Source organism: Jaculus jaculus, chromosome 1, assembly GCF_020740685.1.
Source record: "Jaculus jaculus isolate mJacJac1 chromosome 1, mJacJac1.mat.Y.cur, whole genome shotgun sequence".
Lineage (NCBI taxonomy): Eukaryota > Metazoa > Chordata > Mammalia > Rodentia > Dipodidae > Jaculus > Jaculus jaculus.
In genome coordinates this window covers 241214934-241235172 of record NC_059102.1, presented here as the reverse complement: position 1 = coordinate 241235172, position 20239 = coordinate 241214934, and the positions used below count along the sequence as shown (strand labels likewise).

At 48.5% G+C, this 20239-nt stretch overlaps 1 protein-coding gene across 1 annotated transcript in view; it reads right to left on the bottom strand.

The window, feature by feature from the left end:
* Nlrc5 (NLR family CARD domain containing 5) overlaps nt 1–12063 on the bottom strand; it is a 57369-nt gene extending 45306 nt beyond the window's left edge. Inside the window, exons 1-9 of the mRNA XM_045142712.1 lie at nt 11771–12063; nt 11119–11168; nt 8904–8972; nt 5961–7602; nt 5315–5398; nt 5088–5171; nt 3717–3800; nt 3513–3602; nt 572–631 (exon numbers count right to left, since the gene is read on the bottom strand). Of these exons, the coding sequence (XP_044998647.1) occupies nt 572–631; nt 3513–3602; nt 3717–3800; nt 5088–5171; nt 5315–5398; nt 5961–7602; nt 8904–8972; nt 11119–11168; nt 11771–12063 (2456 nt within the window). The remainder of the gene's footprint in view (nt 1–571; nt 632–3512; nt 3603–3716; nt 3801–5087; nt 5172–5314; nt 5399–5960; nt 7603–8903; nt 8973–11118; nt 11169–11770) is intronic.
* Nucleotides 12064–20239: the final 8176 nt, after the last annotated feature.

Below are 20239 nucleotides of genomic sequence, written 5' to 3'. Positions count from 1 at the left end.
ATGGTACAAGTGAGGAGACTGAGGCTCAGTCAAGGAGGAGTGTGGGGAGCATGGTAGGATTGTTCTTCTGGGTAAAGCAGCTTCCCTCTCATCACCCATCCAAGGGCCAAGTGAGAACCCATGCACAGCCAGCTCCAAGCGCTGTCTGCATGCCAGCCATGCTCCAGGCACATTAAACTCAGCTGTTCATTTCATTCCCATGAGCACCCTGAAATACAAGTGCCATCCTTTCCCTCTCTCTTATTTGTCCTTTGGTTTGAATAATTTTCCAGAGTGTCAGTGCAGTGATGCCAGGGTAACAGTATCTTCAAGTTCCCCCTAAAGGCCTGGATTGCTCTGAGACTTTGGGGACATTCTTCTGCCCAGGGGCCAGCTGTGGCTCACATACGTAGGGAGAGGGAGACTGTTCCCCCAGCTCTGAGCAGGAATTCATCCCCATGCAGCAGCAGTGGGAATCTCTTCCCTCCAGCTCTTTCTGGGCTTCCACAGCCACCTTTCCTTCCCCTCACTGCAAAGGACCAGGTAGATCCTTCTCAGAATGGGCCCAGAGCACACCTCCCTGGCTTCTTACCTTGGTTGCTCTGTGGCTGTCTCTGGGAGTGGAGAAAGAAGAAAGACGAGGTCTGACTCCCTACAGGGTTAGAAAGAGACCTTTGAAGCCCAGAGACCAGAAACCAGCACGTCAGCCCTGCCGGCTCATCCTTTCCTGCCCCGACAATCCACAGGAGCGGATTTCCCACTTGACAGAGATACAGAGAACTGGAAAAGTGCTCCAAGTCTGCTTATTGAGTCCTGCAAGAGTATTTTGTAAAGTCAGGACAACAAGGTGAGAGGGGTTATTTTTTGTTTGGTTGGTATGGTACTTTGAATGCATGTTCTCCATAGATTAGGTGTTTTATTAAAGCTTATAACTTGGGGGCTGGAGAGATGGCATAGCAGTTAAGGCGTTTGCCTGAGAAACCAAAGGACCCAGGTTCTGCTCCCCAGGACCCAATTAAGCCAGATGCACAAGGTAGCACATGAATCTGGAGTTTGTTTGCAACAGCTGGAGGCCCTGGCATGCTCATTCTTTCTCTCTCTGCTACTTTTTCTCTCTCTCAAAGTAAATAAAAGTAAATCAAAAAATTTTTAAAAAGAGCTTGAAAGTTGGATCTCCAGCTGCTTGGCTGGAGGCGGTGTCACTGGGGACAGGTCCTGAGGGTCTAGCCTAAAGGTGTGGAGGACAGTGTGAGCTGGGCAGGGGTCCCTGCTGCTTGCTGCAGGTTTGTGTTTGCTCTGTCTGGTGTTTTCTGGCTGCTGGTGGTTTTTCTGTTTGCTTGATTTATGAATGGGAGCTGGCTTCTTGCACCATAGATGGAGCGTCCCCTGGATCTGTGAGGTGACATAAACCCCTTCCTCCTATAAACTGTGTCTGGTGCAGATGTTCATCCCAGCAGCGTGGAACTGTCTACAACAGTTGGTTTTACGTTTCTGGTGTGTCTCTGTGTGCACGTGTAGGAGCACATGATGCGTGTGCATGTGTGAATGTACACTTACGACAGCACAAGTGCAGAGGCCAGAGAACAGCCTCCACGTGTTGGTCCTTGCCTCCCACCTTTTAAAAATATTTTATTTAGGGCTGGAGAGATGGCTTAACAGTTAAGGTGCATGCCTGCAAAGCCTAAGCACCCAGGTTCAATTCTCCAGGTCCCACGTAAGCCAGATGCGCATAGTGGCTCATGCATCTGGAGTTTGTTTGCAGTGGCTAGAGGTCCTGTGTGGCCATTCTCTCTCTCTCTTCTCTGTCTTTCTCTCCACCTCTCTGTCTTTAAGAAGTAAATAAAAATAAATCTTTTAAAATATTTTACTGGGCTGGAGAGATGGCTTAGTGGTTAAGACGCATGCCCGCAAAGCCTAAGGACCCTGGTTCGATTCTCCAGGTCCCACGTAAGCTAGATGTACATGGTAGCACATGTGTCTGGAGTTTGTCTGCAGTGGTTAGAGGCCCTGGTGCTCCCATTCTCACTCTCTCTCTCCCTCTCTCTATCTCTAATAAATAAATAAATAAAATTTTTTTTTTTTAATTTGAGAAAGAGAGGGAAGGAGAGAGAATGGGCACATCAGAGCCTCCAGTCACTGCAAATGAACTCCAGACACATGCATCACCTTGTGCCTGTGGCTTATATGGGTACTGGGGAATCGAACCTGGGTCCTTAGGCTTTTCAGGCAAGCGCCTTAACTGCTAAGTCATCTCTTCAGCCCATCTTCCACCTTGTTTGAGACAGGGTCTATCTTTTTGTTTGCTTTTTCAAACACCAGACTAACCCGTCCAAGCACTCTGGGATCCTCCTGTCTCCACCTTTCATTGCCATAGGCAAGTTGGGATTACAAACTGTGCACCACTGTGTCTGGCCTTATGTAGGTTGTAGGAACCTATATTCTGTTCAAGTTTGCACAGCAAGTGCTTTTTTATTTTTCCATGGTAGGGTCTCACTCTGGTCCAGGCTGACCTGGAATTCACTATGTAGTCTCAGGGTGGCCTTGAACTCATGGGATCTACCTACCTCTACCTCCCAAGTTCTGGGATTAAAGGCGTGCGCTACCATGCCAGGCTCAGCAAGTACTTTTAACTGCTGTCATCTCCCAAACCCTTAGTTTATTTATTTATTTTGTTTTCAAGGTAGGGTCTTGCTCTAGCCCAAGCTGAACTGGAATTAGTCTCAGGCTGGCCTCGAATTCACAGTGATCCCCCTACCTCAGCCTTCTGATAGCTGGGATTCAAGGTGTGTGCTACCAAACCCAGATAGCTTTTGATTTAAAAATATTTATTTATTTATTTATTTGCAAGGAGAAAGAGAGAGAAGAAACACACATAGACGCACGCACACACACACACACACACACACAAAGAATGGGCACACAAGGGCCCCCAGCTGCTGCAAACAAACTCAAGATGCATGCACCACTGCACATCTTACTCTATGTAGGTATTGGCGGAGTCAAACCCAAGTTATTAGGCTTTGCAGGAAAGTGACTTAAATGTTGAGCCATCTCTCCAGCCCCCGCCCCCAAACATTTTTAAAGACAAGATCTCATGAAACTCAGGCTGACCTTAGACTCCTCATGCTCTTGTCCCCACTTCCCAAGTGCTTGGATTATAGGTGTGCACCACTATTCTTGGATGAGAGCTTTTGTCTGTTTGTTTTTAAAGTAGAACAAGAGTGTTCATTTTTATAGGGTTAAGAAGCTTGACACCTAACCTACCCGGGAGGCAATGTTGCTTCAGCACCACGGACAGCGACATGCCGCTAACATTTCAATTTGGCTATCCTTAAACCTCACTCATTTCTTCATTCATCCAACCGCTTGTTATTTACGAAGCATCAGGCCCGAGTGCGGTTCTGGAGCTAGCTGTAAATTAAACACTGCCACACACCAGAGTTCTTGTACACTAGGCGCCTCTTCTTTTCCTCTTCCTCTCTTTGCCCTCTTTTTTTCCTCACGACCTTGCAGGCCCAGTTCTTCCTGCTTACCTGACGTGCAGCTTCCTGACAGCAGGGCACGTGACGGCCGCTTTCACCAAGCAGAGTAGGGTGGATGTGGAGAAGTTGTTTCGGCTCAAGCTGCATGATTGTGGCAAAGGCGTCATGGTGGGTTTCCCTCCCATGGTCTGCAAGGGAGGGTGTGACCCAGGCCCAATGGGGTGGGCTGGGAGGAAGAGTAAAAAGACCACTTACTCTAGCTTCTGGAGCCGTGGCAGACAAGAGAGTAGCTTTATGACCTTCAGCACCTCTGAGTCCTTGAGCTGGTTGTCCTGAAAACTACAGAGACCGGCGCCTAGTTCCTCAGTCCAGGGGACAAACACTTGGAAGCCCCAGGTGGTCTGTGGCAGTCACGACCACCCTCATATGGAATACACAAGACAGGGGCTCAGAGGAAAAAAAAAATAGGCAGCTTGATTTCTGTTCTGGAGGAAAGGACCTCTTCGGGCCTTCCTTCTGTCCCTGTTTGGGAGTTCCTGCTTGGTGGCCCAAGGGATCTACATGGCAGACTGTGGAAGTCCCTTGAAGGCAGTGAGGAGACCCAGTGTCCTACTCCCAGACTTAGGTCTACAATGTGTCTGAGAATCAAGTTCATCAGGGTCTCTTTGTCCCCAGGAGATGAGCAAAGTCTTTCTAAGAGGCTAGCGATGACCACCGGCCTCAGCTTTGGCTGTGGCTCACCAAACTCCCAGGACGAGTCCATTTCTCCCTGACCCACAGTCCCTGCCTGTCAGTGGGAGTGAATCCTGCCTGGGTTCCCGGCGGCAGGGACACTAAGGAGATGAGACTGTGGTTGATACAATGGGGGGGAGGGTGTTGGTGAGATCAGAGATTAAGGGTCACTCTCAATAGCCAGAAAGTATCAGTAAGATTCTAGCGATCACTGTCCAAAGGCATCCAGCTGACAGGACAACAGGGACTGTCTGGCTTATGTTTCATACAGTAAGTGCCATGTCCCAGATACAGGATGAGCCTGCCCGGATGCACGGGGTTGCTTTTCCACATCTCAAGAAGAGGCCATGTAAGCCAGCCATGGAGGGTCCCTGCCCCACCCCCTCAAGCGCTCACCTCCAGACACAAGGAAAGAGGATATTTGTGCAAGTGGGCTCAGCTTGTGTGTGCTGCATCTAAGTGTGCCCCTCTTGGGCGTGTCTATGAATGGGCATGGGGGACACACGCTTTATTAGGTAAGTGCACTTCTGGTTATGGGTGTGTGGAGGACAGGAATGTAAAGGTATGTGCTACATGCATTTATGGGTACCCACAGTGCCTGCCTCCTCTTCTCCTAGGGCCACAGAAAGAGGAGAGGGACCCTTGAAGCTCATACTTCTTCAAGGTGGCCCAAAATATTAGCCCTACCCTGGAATCTTGGAGGCTTGTATTTGGATTCAACCTAACTCATTTGTTCTTAGACTGAAGTTTCCCTCTCTTGGGTCTCATTGAAAAAAAAAAAAAAAAAACACCTGATGGAATATACAGGTAGCAGCACAGGCCTGGGGTGTCTGTCCTGAAAGCTAGAAAGTGACCCCCTTACCCCAGCTGGGGGCCTTCCTGGAGATCACTCACCCAACCTCCTCCAGCTGGGAACAGAGGGGCAGAACTTGCATCAGGTGGCCAATGCCTCGGGCAGTGACTTGACTTCCGGTTAGCCTATGGGGCAAGCAAAGATGGTGGGGAGGAATGGGATGAGGAAAGGGAGCAGGCTAGGGATCTGTGGTGCATGGGGTCAGGGAGGAAGCAGCCCAGCATTCATTCGGAGCTGCAGAGTTTTCCTGGTCACAAGCATGTCTCACCCCAGCACCTGCAGGCTCCCCATGGTCGGCAAGCTCCTGGACAAGGCTTCTGCAAAGGCATCCCCACACTTCCTGCTCTTAAAGCTGCAAGAGAGAATGAGGGAGACTGAGGCAGGGGGCAGTGCTGGGCAGGGCTAAGTACTAACCAGCACCTTTCCCCTGACAGCTGTCCCAGCTGCATCATGTGCTAAGGGATGGGGGTGCAGCCATTCAGGATAGTTGAATTCCGGTGACCCCATAAACTTAATGTGTTCTGAATGCTGGATCTCCAGCCAGTAGCAATTTGGGAATTGGAGCCTGCTGGAGACAGTATATTGTCAGGGGCGGGCTTATGGGTATTATAGGCAGCTTCCCCTTGCCAGTGTTTGGCACACTCTCTTGCTGCTGTTTTCCACCTGATGTTGGGCCAGGAGGTGAGGTCCACCCCCTGCTCGTGCCATGATTTCCCTTACCATCATGGAGCTTCCTATCGAGTCTGTAAGCCAAAATAAACCCTTTCCTCTCACAAGCTGTTTCTGGTTGGATGTTTGTTACAGCAAGGAGAAACTGACTGCAATAGTAGTCAAGACTAATCTAGTCTCCTTGGCCAGGCTGGTTGGTCTCAACTCTCCCAAGGCCCAATTCCTTTCCAAGCTCCTGGACTCACCTGAGATTCTTCACCTGCCCACAGCCCATAAGAGCCTCAGGGCAGTTGGGCTCCAGCGGACAGCCATCAAAATCCAGTTGGATAGGCATGGCCCTGTGCTCAAGGATGCTGACCAGCGCGGCTAAGTCTGCATGGGTCAGTGGGAAGTTGTGGAAGGACAGTTGGAAGGGGAGGTTTTGAGCAGTAAGTCTAGCCAACTCTGGCTCCTGGGTCTCAGCCACACAGTGACACAGTTCCACCACCTTTGGTCCCGTGAACTTGCGGGTGGCCAACTTCCTCAACACTTGGACAACAGCAGCTTGCCTGGTGCCCACCCAGGCTTCATCCCGCTGGGCCAGGTGGCTAAGGAATGGACGACAAGCATGGGATGCCAGGCCTGCCAGGAAGGTGGGGAGGTGATCGGAGAGACCGTGTCTAGTTTGGGTCCGAAGCACCCAGTGAGAATTGAGGGTGACGTGGCAGGTGAGTTTGTCTGTGTTCGTCCTGTCGCTGGCCATCAGGTGCAGTGCAGCAAGAAACTCTTGCAGGCTGAAGTGGGAAAAAGCATAGCCTGTCTCTTGAACCCCAGGCTTGGTGCAGATGGAGAAGGAAGTCAGCAGGCTGTGGACAGCCCCAAAAGCCATCACAGATGGAGGGATGTCTTCTGCAGAGAAGATGACCTTCCCAGTATCCAGGCCTTCCAAGGCCACCTTCCCAAGGCCCAGCAGGGAAGGGTAAGACAGAGTGCCACGAGGACCGAGGGAGAGGAGCATCTGCAGGTAGAGCTGGGTCACAGTTGGCAGGAGGGCTTCAGACTGACCTGGGGGGCTTCCTGGGAGCAGGTGGTGGAGGCAGAGGCAGGCAACCCTGCACAACTCAGGTACTGCGCACATGCCCCGGAGCCGTCTATTGGTCCTCATCTCTGCCAGGGCCACCTCCTGGGACAGCAGGTCCTTGAAGAAGTAGCTCATGTACTTTTCTACCCGCAGCCCATCAAACCCCCACATGTAAACCAAGGCTGCTTCTGTGGGCACACAGGTGGGCAGCTTCCCAGGACGGGAGGTCGCCATCACCCAGCACCCAGGCAGGAGAGTCCCACGGCAGAGGTCAGAGAAGAGGGTGAGGGCTGAGCGTGCACCATCAGCAGCCACAGGCTTCTTGTTGGAATGGAGGTGAAGTGCCTCATCCAGTCCATCAAAGATCAGCAGGACTTGGCGAGCATTCTCCTCTAGATACTGGAAGACAGCATCAGGTTCTGACTCGGGGCTCAGGTACAGATCGAAAAGGAGCTGGGACAGTGTCAGGAAACACGTGATCAGATTGAGATGGCGGAACTCAAAAAGAAACAGGGCCTGGAAGTGGTCCAACTGGCCACTGGCCCACTTTTGTCGGAGCCAATGAGCTAGAGTGGTCTTGCCCATGCCGGCCTTCCCCAAGAGTACAGTCACTCGCGGTTCCTTGTGGGTCTTGAAATTGAAGAGGTCCTGGATGCTCACATCAATGTCATCGTCTAGCCCGAGGTCGTTCTCACCAGCCTCCTCCTGAGCATCCAAGGGAGTGGAAGCCCGGCTCCACTGCAGGATTGGGGGAACATGGGCTAGTTGGGAGGCAAAGTGCTGCTGGGTAAAGGTCTTCAGTAGCTGCAAGTACTTCTTGACCAACTCTGCAACAGACAGAGCAGCGACATGAAGACAGGAGGCCCCTCACTCTGCGCCTGTCCTCAGGCCCGAAGACCAGGCCACTGGTCCCTGCTGTGTGCGCCTAGTCAAGTCAGGTGATCAAGGCACAACGGGGGTTCTTAAGTCATCCAAATTCCTAGAGGGAGTGATTATAGAACAGCCCCAGGCCTGAAACCCCTTGCCCAAGAAAGTGGGGATGGGGCTATGGCCAATGCCTGTGGCTATTCTGCGACTAGGCAGGTGGTGTAGTTTTTTTGAATTATATTTTTTAAATATTTTATTTTTATTTATTTGAGGGAGAGAGAGAGAGAAACAGAAATAGGCAGGTAGAGAGAGAGAATGGGCATGTCAGGGCCTCCAGCCACTGCAAATGTACTCCAGATGTGTGCACCCCCTTGTGCATCTGGCTTACGTGGGCCCTGGGGAACCTAACCTGGGTCCTTTGGCTTTGCACCTTAACTGCTAAGCCATCTCTCCCAGCCCTAGGTGGTGCAGGTTTTTTTTTTTGTGGTAGGGTCTCACTGTAGCCCAGGCTGACCTGGAACTCACTATGTAATCTCAGGGTGATCCTCCTACCTCTGCCTCCTGAGTGCTGGGATTAAAGGCGTGCACCACCACGCCTGGCCTGGAGCAGTTTTTAATAAGCTGGGGAAGGTGCTTGTTCAGCAGCAGTGTATTAGAAAACTCTCTTCTGGTGTGTCAGGTGTCCTTCCCCGGGTTTCAGTTCATGCTCAGGAGTGGGTGCTAACATCTTGTGTGTCCCACCCTGGCTAACTAAACCATGGGAAGCAGCCCCCAGGCTTGCCAAGTTTTAACCCCTTCATCCTTGGATCATTGGGAGGACTCAGGGGGCCCCAAAGGAAGTGCTAAGGTAGTGGCCTGGTTTGTATAGATGCAAATCCTCTGGCTGTGCCCATGGATGGTGGAGTGTATGTGTGTATGTAACTGTGGGGGCAGGTCAAGGACCATTCTTGGCTATTGTAGAGGATGAGAGAGCGTCCTCCTCCCCTCCTCCCTTTGCCTGCCGGGACTCAGCAGCCCTTGTCTTCCCTACCTGGGGCATTTCCACCATTCTCCATCTCCACTAATCCCTAAACTGGTCACTGACAGCTCCACCCCTCTGCTGCCCACTCAGAACCGCCAGTCTTTTCTCTTCTGAAGGCTTGGGAGACAAGTCACTGGACTCCAGAGGCTTGCCAGCCAGAGACAAGGTCCAAACGGGCCTGTGATGGGCTCCAGAACCACCCAATTCTTTATGCTGGGTTCCCCCACACCCTGTACCCACCTAGCTGTTGTTTCCTGCACTGCTTCCGGCGGGGTGAGGTGCCACAGCTCTGATGAGGGCGCTTGAGGCCTGGAAAGAGTGAAAGAAGGGGTGGAGGGGTAAACGGGGGCCTGAGCAGCACCTTGAGGCATGCCATTCCACAAACAGCCACAGGTGAGCAAGAGTATCACACTTCTCAGGGACTATGAGAAGGTTGACCGGCAAAGGCTGCATCCACACCAGGTCTTGTGTGAGGAGCTGGCGCTAGCCTGGGGTGGGGGGGCGGGAGATACAGGCATTGGGCGCGAAAGGAGTGTCTCTCATCCAGCATGCAGGGGCCAGGCCCACAGCTGGCTGCTTTAGGCACTAACTGTGTATCCACCAGGAAAGGACCAAGCTGTGGCAGAAGCTGGCTTTAAGAGTGAAGCTTCCAAAGGCTTGGCTAGGCCTGCCACCTGCCCTGGTGTCCCTCATGGCATGTCACCAGCCTTTCCTCACGCCCCTAAATAATGCCATGATGCTTTACCTGGTTGCAAGGATTCAAAAAAACTTTTTTATTTGTTTATTTGCAGAGAGAAGGGAAGGGGGCGCCAGGGTCTCATGCCCCTGCAAATGAATTCCAGAATGCATGTGCCACTTTGTGCAGCTGGCTTTATGTGATTTCTGGGGAATCAAACCCAGGTCATCAGACCTTGCAAGCAAGTGTCTTAACCATTGGGCAATCTCGCCAGTCCTGGTTGTGAGGATTTTTTTTTTAATTTTTATTAACATTTTCCATGATAATAAAATATATCCCATGGTAATTCCCTCCCTCCCCACCCCCACACTTTCCCATTTGAAATTCCATTCTCCATCATATTACCTCCCCATTACAATCATTGTAATTACACATATACAATATCAACCTATTAAGTATCCTCCTCCCTTCCTTTCTCTTCCCTTTATGTCTCCTTTTTAACTTACTGGCCTCTGCTAAGTATTTTTCTTCTCACACAGAAGCCCAGTCATCTGTAGCTAGGATCCACATATGAGAGAGAACATGTGGCGCTTGGCTTTCTGGGCCTGGGTTACCCTGGTTGTGAGGATTATTAAAGTCTCTACTTACTTTATGGAAAAGGAAACAAGAAACCAAGAAGGCAGAGGAGACACATATGAGATGGAAGAAAGGCAGGAGGGCATGAGAGAGAATTTCAAGAAAGAAAGTAGGATTTTCTACAGTAAGCACCAGCGAGCAATCAGGACAGTCGCTCGTCCTGCCGGTGTCCAGGTGTTGGTTGTGGAATTGCAAAGAGGTCCTGAAGAGGTGCTGGAAGTGCTATGAGGGCATTTTAATATATGCCTTATATTCACAGGAACCCACTGGCTGAATATGACCTGGTCACAGCCATGCAAAAATTACGCCGCAGGCTGTAGAGAAGGCTTAGCAGTTAAAGCGCTTGCCTGTGAAGCCGAAGGACCCAGGTTTGACTCCCCAGAACCCACATAAGCCAGACACACAAGGTGATGCATGTGCATAGGTGGTGCATGAACACAAGACATGCCACACACGCCTGTAGTTCATTGCAGTGGCTAAGGCCCTGGTGCACCAATTCTCTCACTTTCTCTCTCTCTCACTCTCTCTCGCTCATAAAAACATTATACCAGCTCAGTGTTAAGGGCCTAAGTGGGTCAGGGACCTGAACATACAGCATTGCATCGCTGGGGAACTTGGATCATAGAGTGGGTATTTTCTGCTAAAGGTGTGTCTGGTGGGCCCAATTGTAACTGAAAAGCCCAGCACTGCTCTAATGAGAAAGGCCCATAAATGGGCAAAGTGGTCGAAACCATTCAATCTCTGTGTCCTCTAACAGCCATCAGAAAATCACTCAGAGGCTCCCTGCATGGGTACCAGCTCCTGATGGGGAGGCCAATTAGGGATTCCTGGAGAAGCCTGACTCTGGCACTGGGGCGACAGGGTCCAGAAGGTCAGTGACAAGAAAGTGAGACCAGGCTCCCTGGGTCATACCAGACAAAGACATGGAAATGGTCAGGAACTGATACCCACAGACTCTTGGGTCCCTAGGTTAGCTCCCAGTGAAGGGACACTGGGGCAGGCCTTGAAGGTCACAGAGTTGGAGAAGGTGGGGGTATGGTCCATGAGCAGAGACGGAATGGCTGTCACCAGCTGCTGCCAGCCTCCTCTAACTTCATAACTGTGTTGGAAACCCCAAGCCCCAGCCCCAGCCCCAGGCCTCACCTTGGTTCAACTGAGGTCCAGACTGGCTCTCCTCATCAGTTGCCAGCTGCCTGGGGAGTTCTGCAAGAAAGGGCAGAACAGATCAGACCATAGGGATATGAGGTGCCCACATAACTCTGGCTAGTGTTTGCATGAAGGCTCAGCCACAGGCTCCATGGAAAAAAATTGACATTGGTTGTCTGATGTGGAAGCTGTGGTAAGTCCTGAAGGCAAGGGCAGGCAGATGTATGTGAATATGCGTGGAAGTGTATGATAGTGCAAATTTATATCTGTGGAATTTACATGCATGTATATGCTGTCTGCACATGGGTGCACGTATGCATATGGCCCTCATTGGTAGAGCTCTTGGTTGAGTTCTCACTATATATCCAAGGACTCAGTTACTCCCAACGTCTCATATTCCCTCTCAGTGCTGCGCGAACAGCAAGTGTGCCAGTAATATCAGCTGAGTGGATAATTGAACCTGCCTGCCTGTTGTTTAAGCTCTGACATCTCCCTGTCACTGCTTCTGACTACACTGCCTTAAGAAGCCTTTTGGGAACTACCAGTTTTTGGAATGGCTGCCTCTGTTATGACCTCTGTGTGAGTCCCTCAGTGTGCTGAAGCTCTGTTGGGCATGGGACTGTGCTGGTTGCCTTGCATCCCCCCGGGCCTGGCCTTACCATCGTCTTGGCCCCAGATGCTCAGCAGAGGCACCTCCAGGTGCAGAGGCACCTCTAGCTCCATGCACAGACCATAGATGAATGACTGCCAGGTGGCCTGTCCCTGGGCATGCAGCTGTCTGAGCTGCCAGTCAGGGTCAGGGGTCTCATCGCTGGAGCCCATGCCCATGGTAGGGAGGAAAAACCTCATCTTGGTGCTCAGCCATTCTGGGTGTTGACTGACCAGCCTCACGAGCCAGGCCCATAGGTTTTTACTGCTGAGTTGGACACTGACGGGGTCCATGAGGAGCTGGCTCTGAGAAATGAGAGAGAGGTACGTGAGCTGGGGAGCAGGGGAGCTGAAGGGTGGGGTGAGCTGAGGGGAAGCCATGGGTACAGTCAAGTCCCCCACATCTGAGCCGCAGGTTGCAAGTGAATGGGCTCTCTGTAGACTCCTAATTCTGCCCAGAATCAGACCCAGAAATTGTCCTGATTCTGTGTATACACACACACACACACACACACACACACACACACACACACACACACACACGCTCATCTGTACCCCTACCCTGGCTCTCTGGAATGGTGTAGTTCATTCCCGGTGGATGGTCCCCTGAGGATTCATCTTGTTTCCATGGATCATTTGTGCTGTTCTAACTCTGCGTTTATTCGTGGAAGAGTCATCTAGTCACCCCCCAATATTCTCCTTTCTTCACTGGTACTAGAAATCTTGAATGGTCCCTGGTCATCCAGAGTAACTTCAGTTCCCAGCCCCCATGATCGTTACATGTAGCCATATCACTGAGGTTCGGCCAGAGGGATGCAGGTGGAAATGCTGTCTGTCTCCATTTGCTTCTTTCCACTGGTTGCCTGGACCTTGGTATCCATGTTGGATTGTTGGATCATGAGGAAGATACCAATGCTGAGGGATATGTGGGGAAACTGCCCCAGAAAGCCTTGATCCAGTCACGACTGCTTCAGACAACTTATCCTGCTTCAGCACCACCTGTGCATCTAGCTTACATGGGTGCTGGTGGATTGACCCTGGGTGGTCCTTAGGCTTCACACAGGTAAGCACCTTACTCACTAAGCCTTCTGTCTAGCCTGGAAGTTCCAAATTTAAACATAGGCTCCTTAAGACTCAAGAAGGTAACGAGGCTCAGGACGTAAACGCCTCACAGGCCTCAGGAAGAGTACCTGAACCTTACGTGGTTCACAAACCCATCACCAAGGTGGCTCAGGAGAAGAGACCGCTATCAGGGAGCTGTGTGCTAGTTCTGCAGCAGCTCCTTCTGGGAGTCGCCCACACTGGGGTGGGCTTTTTGGTGATGCAAGAGCTGCCTTGGGATTGGACACCTTGGGGTTGTCCACACTCCTGTAAGTAACCCCAGTAAATTCACTGGTTCACCATGTTGGACTCTGATGGCATCGTTATGTCAGCCTGTTGTTGGATTCCTATCTGGGGCTGAATGGATGTTTGTTCATGTCTCTCCAGGACAAGTTTCAGGACACTAACCCATCTTTGGCACTTCAGAGCCCAGGAATGCCCATGCTAGAAGAGCTACTTACTCCTGGTTTCCATCCAGCGAAGGCAAAAGGACACAACCGATTGCTGGTACAGGGAGGCGGCGCTGGGGGTGATTTAAGGAGATTTAAGTAGTGGATAGGCAGGAAAAGGGAAGGCAAGTGGAACACCTACCTGGCTTTTTGGATCATGACAGATGCTCCAGTGTCCCCACAGAGAGGGTCTCAATGCCTGGGCCCTGTCCCCTGCGCTGCCATTTACAGGCTGTTTCCATAGTCAGGTCCTAAGGAGAGAGAAGACAGGTTGTTCTCCCACTTGTCCAGGCCCAGGAAAAACACTGCCATGATGATGTAGCCCCCCGCCTACAGAGGTGCCCCTGAGGACACATGATCCATGAAGATTCCTTCACATTGTGCCAAGTGAGTTCTTCCCAGCCAAGCTCTCCATCCCTGGAATTGGCATGGCCCAGACTCAGGGTCACTTCCTGCCATACCAGAAAGAGAAGACGACCCTCTTCCTCCTCCGACTTGTAACCTGGGTGTCTCAATGTGATTTGGCTTTTCTGGCAAGCGCCTCAACTGCTAAGCCATCTCTCCAGCCCAGATTTGGTTTTGTTTTGTTTATTTATTTATTTATTTATTTGTTTATTTTTTTTCAAGCACCATTTCACTATGAAGCTAAGGCAACTTCAGATCAACCCGAGTAGCCGAGATCATAGGCGGGAGCCACCATTCCAGCTATTGTAATTTCCCATCTCTTCTGTTTTCACACTTGATGTGGTTTGCTTTATTTTGGATAGTTCTCTTTATTACATTTTCCAGCTGTTGGTCTTTGGTAATTTTTGTTGTTGTTTTCTTTGAGACAGAGTCTTCACTTAGCCCAGGCTGATCTGGAACTCACTCTGTAGTCCCAGACTGGCCTTGAGCTCACTGGGATCCTCCTACTGAGTGCTTGATTTAAAGGCATGTGCCACCACATGGTATTTTTTATGTTCAAAAAATAATCATAACGAGGGCTAGAGAGATAGTTTAGCAGTTAAGGCACGTGCCTGCAAAGCCAAAGAACCCAGGTTCAATTCCCCAGGACCCACGTGAGCCAGATGTACAAGGTGGTACACATGCCTGGAGTTTGTGTACAGAGGCTAAAGGCCCTGGTGCAACCATTCTCTCTCTCTCTCTCTCTCACTCTCTTTCTGCCTGTCCTCTCAAATAAATAAATAAAAATAAAATATATGCCAGGTGTGTGGCACAAGGCTTTAATCCCAGCACTTGGGAGGCAGAGGTAGGAGGATCAACGTGAGCTCAAGGCCACCGTGAAACTACATAGTGAGTTCTAGGTCAGCCTGGGCCAGAGTGAGACCCTACCTTGAAAAACCAAAAAAAATAAATAAATAAATAAAATAAAATATTAAAACAATAATCATAAGGAATGAGGATATGTCTCAGTTGGTAGGTGTATGAAGCCTTGGGTTTGATCCCCGGCATTCCATAACAGGACATGGTGGCTCACTCTTGTAATCCTAGCACTTAGGAGGTGGAGGCAGGAGGGTCAAGAGTTTGAAGTTGCCCATGGCTATTTAATAAGTTTGAGGACAACCTGGGCTAATAAGACCCTATCTCAAAATAAAAAATTTTTAAAAGCTAAGCAATGAAAGTGGTTAAGGACTATAGGTTTATAGCAATTCATGAAGCCTTGCATTTTTATTTTTATTTACTTATTTATGAGAGAGGGAGAAAATGGGCATCTTTTCGAACTCCAGATGCATATGTCACCATATGGTTCTGGCTTATGTGGGTTCTAGAGATTCAAACTTGGGCCCTTAGGCTTCACTGGCAAGCATCTTAACCCCTAAGCCATCTCTCCAGCCCTCTATATTTTTATTTATTTTTTAAAAATACTTTATTTATTTGAGAGAAAGAGAGAGGAAGAGGCAGAGAGAAAGAGAGAATGGAGTTGTCAGGGCTTCCAGTCACTGCAAACGAACTCCAGACACATGTGCCCCTTGTGTATCTGGCTTGTGTGGGTCCTAGGGAATTGAGCTGGGGTCCTTAGGCTTTGCAGGCAAACACCTTAACCACTAAGCCTTTCCCCTGGCCCCACATTATTATTGTTTGTTTGTTTATTTATTTATTTATTTATTTTGGTTTTTTGAGGTAGGGTCTCTATCTAGTTCAGGATGACTGGAATTCACTATGTAGTCTCAGGGTAGCCTTGAACTCATGGCAATCCTTCTACCTCTGCCTCCCAAGTGCTGGGATTAAAGGTGTGTGTCAATATACCTGGCCATTTTTATTTTTTTAAAAGCATTATTTATTTATTTACTTGAGAGAGAGAGAGGGAGAGAAAGAGGCAGATAGAATGAGAAAGAATGGTGTACCAGGGCCTCTAGCCATTGCAAACAAACTCCAGACACATGACCCACCATGTGCATCTGGCTTACATGGGTACTGGGAAATTGAACCTGGGTCCTTAGGCCTTGCAGGCAAACACCTTGACCGCTAAGCCATCTCTCTAGCCCCCTACAATTTAATTTTTATTTGTGTTATATTCTACAGCAAAAAGTTGATTTTTTTTTTAACATGTGTGGTGCTAGGGATCAAACCCAGGGTCTTACATATGCTAGCTAAACACTATCAGTGAGCTATTTAAGCAAAAAAGGTTAAACATTTTTAAGAGTGAGGACAAAACAAATTGGGGGCAAGAAAGAGACTCAGCAGTTAAGGCTCTTGCCTGCAAAGCCCAACAACCAAGTTTAATTCCCCAGGACCCACGTAAAGCCAGATGCACAAGGTGGCACATGTGTCTGGAGTTCATTTGTAGCACCTGGTGCACCCATCTCTCTGTTTCTCTTCTATCTCTCTTTGCTTGCAAAAATAAAAAAAATATTTTTAAAATACTTTTTTTTTTTATAACAGCAATGAGTTTATTTCAGTTAGTTACAGAGCCCAGGTATGATGAGGTAGTTCTGGGAGGTTTAAAATCATCTTCATGCCCCCCCCCCCCGACCCCATGAAATACTTTTAAAAGGGCTGGAAAGATGGCTGAGTGGTTAAGGTACTTGCCTGTGAAGCCTAAGGACCCAGATTCGACTCTCCAGAACCCACATAAGCCAGGCATATAAGGTCATGCATGCACACAAGGTTACACATCCATCTGGAGTTTAACTGCAGTGGCTAGAGGCCCTGGTGTGCCAGTTCTCTTTCTCTCTTTCCTTCCCTCTCACATTAAAAAATAAAATAAAATACTTAAAAAAATAAGTTGCTTAAAAAGAATTTTAGGGCTCAGGTTGTAGCTCAGTGGTACATAGGAGGCCCTGGGCTTCACTCCCAGCTTCACAAAAATACATGTATAAATGAACTAATTGAAAATAATTTCTCCCAGGGCTGGAGGGATGACTTAACAGTTAAGCATTTGCCTGCAAAGCCAAAGGACCCAGGTTTGATTCCCCAGGACCCACGTTAGTCAGATGCACAAGGGGGCGCATGCATTTGGAGTTTATTTGCAGTGGCTGGAGGCCCTGGTGCACCAGTTCTCTCTCTCCCCATCTTTCTCTGTCAATTCTCTCTCTACCCATCTTTCTCTGTCAAATAAATAAAATATTAAAAAAATAATTTCACCCAGTACTCGGTAGGCAGAGGTAAGAGGGTTACTGTGAGTTTGAGGCCAGCCTGGGAGTGGACAGTGAGTCCAGGTCAGCGAGACCCTTAGTGGAAAAAAAAATTTCCAAACTAGAGAAGAGCTTGCTAAGAATGTCATGAAACTAAGAAACCTTAGTTTAAAAACTGGATGAAATTGGTCAAATATAAATTAAAAGTTTTAAATTGCCCCAAAATATCCCAAATAAAGTCAAAATACAAATTGCAAACATATCTGATATATTCCAGACAAGTCAAATGTTTTGAATATATCCAGAGTTACCACAAAGCAGTAATGAACAGACCATCAGCCTGATAGAAATAGGGCAAAGGGGCTGGAGAGATGGCTTAGCGGTTAAGCGCTTGCCTGTGAAGCCTAAGGACCCAGGTTCAAGGCTTGATTCCCCAGGACCCACATTAGCCAGATGCACAAGGAGGTGCATGCATCTGGAGTTCGTTTGCAGTGGCTGGAGGTCCTGGCACGCCCCTTCTCTCTCTCTTTCTCTGTCTGTCCCTCTCAAATAAATAAATAAAATTTTGAAAAAAAAAAAACGAAATAGGGCAAAGAACACAGTTTACAAGAAAGGAAGCACGGGGCTGGAGAGATGGCTTAGCGGTTAAGCGCTTGCCTGTGAAGCCTAAGGACCCCGGTTCGAGGCTCAGTTCCTCAGGTCCCACGTTAGCCAGATGCACAAGGGGGCGCACGCGTCTGGAGTTCGTTTGCAGAGGCTGGAAGCCCTGGCGCACCCATTCTCTCTCTCTCCCTCTACCTGTCTTTCTCTCTGTGTCTGTCGCTCTCAAATAAATAAATAAAAATTTAAAAAAAAAAAAAGAAAGGAAGCACGAATGGCTCTCAAACGTATGAGAGGGCGCTCCACTCCTACAACATGAAAGGAGTCTGTATCAGGACTGAAAACATGGACAACTTGATGCATTGCTAGGGGAGGCTAGACCACTATCTGTGTCTACAAAATTATATCTGCCATCTAATTGTACCCAGCAATTCTATGCCAGGGCATTTGGCCTTCAGATATGCCCAGAATGTATAAGGTAATGTTATAGGGCCCAGTGTCACACAAGTAAGACCATTGACTCACGGAATGTGAGGGAAAGTTTTATTGGGTAAAGAAAGATAGAAAAGATAAAGGAAAAGAAAGAAACTGGTGCATCAGGTCTACATCCCAAAAGTCAGGATTTCAGGATGCAGCTCCAAACAGTTTGGAGTGTCAGCTTTTATTGGAAATAACCACTTGATACTTATAGCAAAAACAGGATGGGAGTTAAACCACAAAAGTTACATACTATTGAATAAGGGGGGGGCTATATTGCAAGAAGTCACCATGTTACATAGGTCACATAGGCGGAACTGGGGCAAGAAACATTCTATGCTATGTAATCACAAAGATACTTAGAAACAAGAGATATAGGAAGGTCATGGTACATTGCACACCCCATTCCTTTAGGTAACAGTGAACACTTGCATTGAACAGAGGGATCATCTCATTCCTCTCACATTCCATTTTCCAGTAATATGTGCCCACAGGTAATCAATGTGGCCTTGCTTGTGACAGCAAAAGCCTGGAAAGATGCTAAGCATTCATCAAAATGGACCTGTTATGGAAAACTCATGGTACATGTATACAAAGGAAACCTATGTAGTCACTGCAAAGAAAGAGAGATGGCCTGGCGCAGTGGCGTATGTGTTTAATCCCAACACTCGGAGGGGAGGGGAGAAAAAGGGAGGGGAGGGAAGGGAAGGAAAGGAAAGGGATTGGGGATGTAGTTTAGTGTCAGAGAACCTGTCATGAATTCACAAGGCCCTGGGTTTGATCCTCAGCACTGGAGGAGGGGGAGTAGAAGGATATGGAATGATATGGAACAGTGTCCAAGATACATTAAGTTAAAGAAAACACCCCCAAAACAGGCAAGGAGCCTGGGGCGATAGCCCAGCAGTTAAGCCTGCTTACAGCTCAAGCCTGAGGGCCTGGGAGAACTGGAGATCTCTCAAATTCACTTGTGTCAGAAGCCATATAGAAAGCTGGGTGTGGTCACACTCATCTGTAACCCCAGTCCATGGGTGAGGGGACAGAGAAGGAGAATCACTGGGGCTAGTTGACCAAAAGCAGCAGCTCTGGTTCGAGGGAGAGACTCCATCTCAAGGAAGCACACAGCTGAGCAGGTGAGGACACCGGAAGTTCACCTCTAGCCACCACATGGACACACATGCCAACCCCACACCACATGCACATACATGCATCCACTACACCACACATATTCTACATACACATACACACTAAAAACAAATCAAGGGACAGACAGGGTATAGAATATACTACATGTGTGTAAAGAATAAGTAAATGTACATGTTTACAAATACATGCGGGCTGGGGACGTAGTGCGGTGGTAGGACACTTTCCTAACTTGTGCTAGGCCCTTGGTTCAATCCCCAACATTGCAAAACAGCAACAATAAACCCCTGAGTTCATGAATATTTCTGGAAGAAACTCATAACAGAAATTGTCCCCATCAAGGGCAAACCCTAGAATTTTATACCATATGCATGAGTTATCTAATGAAAATTAAGTCGGGTGTTGTGGCATATGCCTTTTATCCCAGTACCCAGGATGCAGAGGTAGGAGGGTTACCGTGAGTTCAAGGCCACCCTGAGACTACATAGTGAATTCCAGGTCAGCCTGGACAAGATTCAGACCCTACCTCAAAAAATAAAAACAAAAACAAAATTAAATTTAGAAAGTTAAATTAGGGCTAGAGAGATAGCTCAGCAGTTAAAGTGCTTGCCTGCAAAGCCTAATGACCTGGGTTCAATTCCCCAGTACCCATGTAAAGCCAAATGCATAAAGTAATGCATGCATCTGGAGTTCATTTGCAGAAGCTAGAGATCCAGATGCACCCATTCTCTCTCTCTCTCTCTCTCTCTCTCTCTGCTTGCAAATAGATAAATAAAAGAGTTTTTAAAACTTAAATTATATCTTTTAAAGTTAAGTTACCTCAATTATACTGATTATCACTAAAATCTTTGTTCATGTTTAGTTGATTTGAGGGTATCCATCAAAGAATAAGAGACATTCTCAACTGCTGTGCTTTTATCAATTTCTCCAGGCATAAATTATCGAAATTCATGTGACTTTGGAGGCCTGTGTTACCCCAAAACATGAGGATTTGTTACTGTTCTACAGAAAACAAGACAGCAGAGCTGTCTTGCCATATGTGTGCATGTGTATGCCAGGCTCTCTTGCCACTGCAGATGCCTGTTCAGCTTTATATGAGCACCTGGGGAATTGAACCCAGGCTGGCAG